The sequence below is a fragment of the Arachis ipaensis genome, chromosome B10 (genome assembly GCF_000816755.2).
Source record: "Arachis ipaensis cultivar K30076 chromosome B10, Araip1.1, whole genome shotgun sequence".
NCBI lineage: Eukaryota > Viridiplantae > Streptophyta > Magnoliopsida > Fabales > Fabaceae > Arachis > Arachis ipaensis.
Genome location: NC_029794.2, coordinates 121,995,808 through 121,999,180, shown reverse-complemented (window position 1 = coordinate 121,999,180; position 3,373 = coordinate 121,995,808). Strand labels below are relative to the sequence as shown.

Sequence of the window (3,373 nt, the reverse complement as noted above, 5' to 3'; positions counted from 1 at the left end):
TATTTCACAAAAGAAAATTAAATATATCAGAATAAAAATATGAAACTCTATTCCATCAATATAATTACATTTTTATAAACACTAAATATATAGTTTTACATGATTAATTAATGATTGATTTTTTTCTCCATTAGTTTATAACGATTGAATTGCTATGGGGAAGAATTCTTCCTTACTTTTTACTTTGAGTTTTCTCTTTATTTTTTTCCTTATATTTTCTTTATTCTGGGCCAGTCCGTCCATTTTTCTTTAAAATATAATTCAGTTTCCTCTCCAAAAAAGAGAAAATCAATAAAAAAGTTGTGTGGGCTTCGGCCCATTTACCCATAAAAAAAATAGTGGTAATGGTGAAGCCACTTAGATGAAAAGCACCAACCATATCAAAACACGTGGAGATGTAAAATGTGGAACACCAATGACGATGAATCTTGTTCATGCATCATGATGATGAGGATGAGTATCATCCACAAAGTGGTTTCGTTTGTTGTTTCCATAGCCACCAAATCTTGAGACAAGGCGATAAGGAAAGGTTAATGGTTATGGAATCCACAGCATCCATTTGCAGCAACAGCAGAGGAATACCCTTCTTCTGCCATTCTTCTTCTTCTTCTTCGGAAAGAAACTATTTGTCACCTTTGATTGTCAAATCCATGGCTACTCAGAAGCCCCTTCCATTAGTCTCTAAAACTGTTTCTTCTAGAAAGGTTAGTCTACCTTATTTTATTTTTTCATTTTGAATATTGGATCATAGTCTAAACTTCATTTCTTTTTGCCCTATCAACTAATTAAGTTGATTGTCATGAAATTTTAGCTATGGAAACAGAACAATTAGTTATAAGTAAGTGAACTTAGGAGTTTCTGTTGGCAACAAAAAAAAAGAGTTGGATAACGTTGCAGTGATAATTAAGTCTTAAAACATTCTTTAATGTTGTTTAAACCTATTCTATATCACAGAGACATGGAATTCAGTTTTTATGAGGATTATTTTGGATAATGTTTTAGCCTTTTAGGTGAGTTAAGCTCCAAATAGTCCCACAGACTCATCATGTGTACTAAAATAATCATCGATTCCAATTGCGCTATGGGACTTAGAACCCCTAAAATAAGACATGATTTGGAACATGTCCTTAGAGCTGCATTTGTTTTCTCTGGGACTAAGAATAGTACTGACACCGGGAGACTAAGATTAAATAGTGTTTAGTGATTATAGGTTAGAACTAAAATCTCAGTTTCCACATAAAATTTTAGTTCTTTAATATTTTTAGAAAGTAAGAATATAAGAGACTGAATTTTTTTAGAGATAAGGACTGAAATTTTTATAATATTTCTTTCTAGAAATACTATCATATAACTTTTTAAATTTCAAACTTACCTCTCAATCTCTATATTTATTTTAAACTAAATATGATATTGAGACATAATTCAGTCTATTTTACATCAAACACAATACTTAGTCTGTGTCTCCTGTCTCTTAGTCTCAGTTTCTTTTCCGAACGCAACCTAAATGCACGCACACAATTTAAAATAGAGAAGATTTAAATAGTAAAACCATTTTAATAGAAATGATCAAAATCAATTGAAATTATTAAGATAATAATATTGAAAAATTCGAGTTAAATGGAGATTTTATCTATCTTGTGCACAGAATTCAACTGTGTTCCCAATTGGTGAACAACCACGGAGCAGCCCGGCGACAAGCTCGCCTCCGGTAAAGCTCCTAACAAGAATGGAGCAGCTAAGGCTTCTAAGCAAAGCAGAGAAAGCAGGGCTTCTGTCTGCAGCAGAGAATTTGGGGTTCTCCCTCTCGAAAATCGAGCAGCTTGGTCTCCTCTCAAAGGCAGAGGAGTTTGGAGTGTTGTCTGCTGCCACTGATCCCGGAACACCAGGGACACTCTTAACACTCAGCCTTGGTTTGCTTCTCTTGGGACCTTTCTTTGTTTACCTTGTGCCTGAAGACAACCTCGGCGAGGTGGCCGCACAGCTCGCAGTCGCCCTCATATGTGTCCTAGGTGGCTCTGCTGCTTTTGCTGCATCAAATTTTGTATCCAATTTACAAAAATCTAAATGAATTTGATAACCTTTGACACTGGATTTCTCTTCCAATGTGCTAACTCTATTTATAATCTTAAGCCAAGTTTTCTGATAGCTGAGTTAGTCTAAAACTACCATTAGCATGCTTCAAATCAATCTGCAACCACATGCAGTGATCCTATCTTCCAACTTCCATGAATGCCTTCTTAATGCAAGAATCAATGAATCATCTTCATCTTTATTTAACGTGTATTCTCTTGTATTGAGCCCATATTAACGAGTTCATTTTATTTTTGTGTGTGCATAGCATTTTCTGCGTCAAAACTCATGATTACTACCAATTGTAAAAGAGTGTACACCCATATATTTAATACTAGCTATAGAATACAAGTGTTGTTCTTTTTCTATCAGAAAAAAAAATGCTCACATGAATGAATTAATTCATGAGTTAAGTCACAAAGTAATTTCGAAAATTAATTGAGTACACTAAAATAGTCTTCAAATTTCAATTGCATTAATTATATTCTTGACAAAAGTACATTATATTAATTTCTCAACCTTTTTTCATCAATTGCTCATCATGTCATTAGAGATTAACGTGATCAATTTCTGTCATTTCAAAAATATAATTAGTGTAATTAGAATTTTAAAAACATTTTGGAGTTTAACTCCTTAATACTAATGATGAAATTTCAAACTGAGACCTAATGAATATGGCATACATTGACAGCAAAACCCTAAAAAAGAATTAAGGTGCTCTTAAGATAGCATAACTATTCATTATCTCTATATAAAAGTGCAAACTAGTATTACTTTTGGTGAAGGTAAATAAATACATACACCATTACGATTACACACTCTTAAAACTTTTGGGGCGTAGTGTCATTCTCAGTTCTCGCACCAAAAGAAGCAACTCGTCTGGTGTGGTAAAATTGATAATCAAAGTTTTCTAAGGTTCAGAGTGTGACGAAATAATTAAAAGGTGTGGAGCCTGGACCATAGTAGTAGCTTCATCCACACTGAACATAAAACTTTCATTATTCTTTTTTCTTTTTTTTTTTTTTCCATTTTTTTCGCAAGCCTTTGCTCATCCACATTACTCTATTTTTCTTCCTTTTCCCTTTATATCATTTATTTATATTTATAATGTCATCCTAATTTTTTTTCAGAAAATTGCTATATATAGTTTTTTTATTTTTCATAGTATCTTACTACTATCTTTCGATCTATAAGGATAAAATCTAATTCGTCACATTTTTTTTTTTAAATTTATTATTAACCAATAGATTATTATATATATAAGAAGAAATTCAAATTTTTGACACTTACTTAAATAGATAAT

At 32.2% G+C, this 3,373-nt stretch overlaps 1 protein-coding gene across 1 annotated transcript; it reads left to right on the top strand.

Annotated features, from left to right (window-relative positions):
* LOC107624188 lies at window positions 374–2,283 on the top strand. Its single transcript, XM_016326668.2, has 2 exons — window positions 374–704; window positions 1,646–2,283. Exons 1-2 carry the CDS (start codon window positions 435–437, stop codon window positions 2,066–2,068), a joined length of 693 nt encoding a protein of 230 aa, XP_016182154.1. The 5' UTR covers window positions 374–434; the 3' UTR covers window positions 2,069–2,283.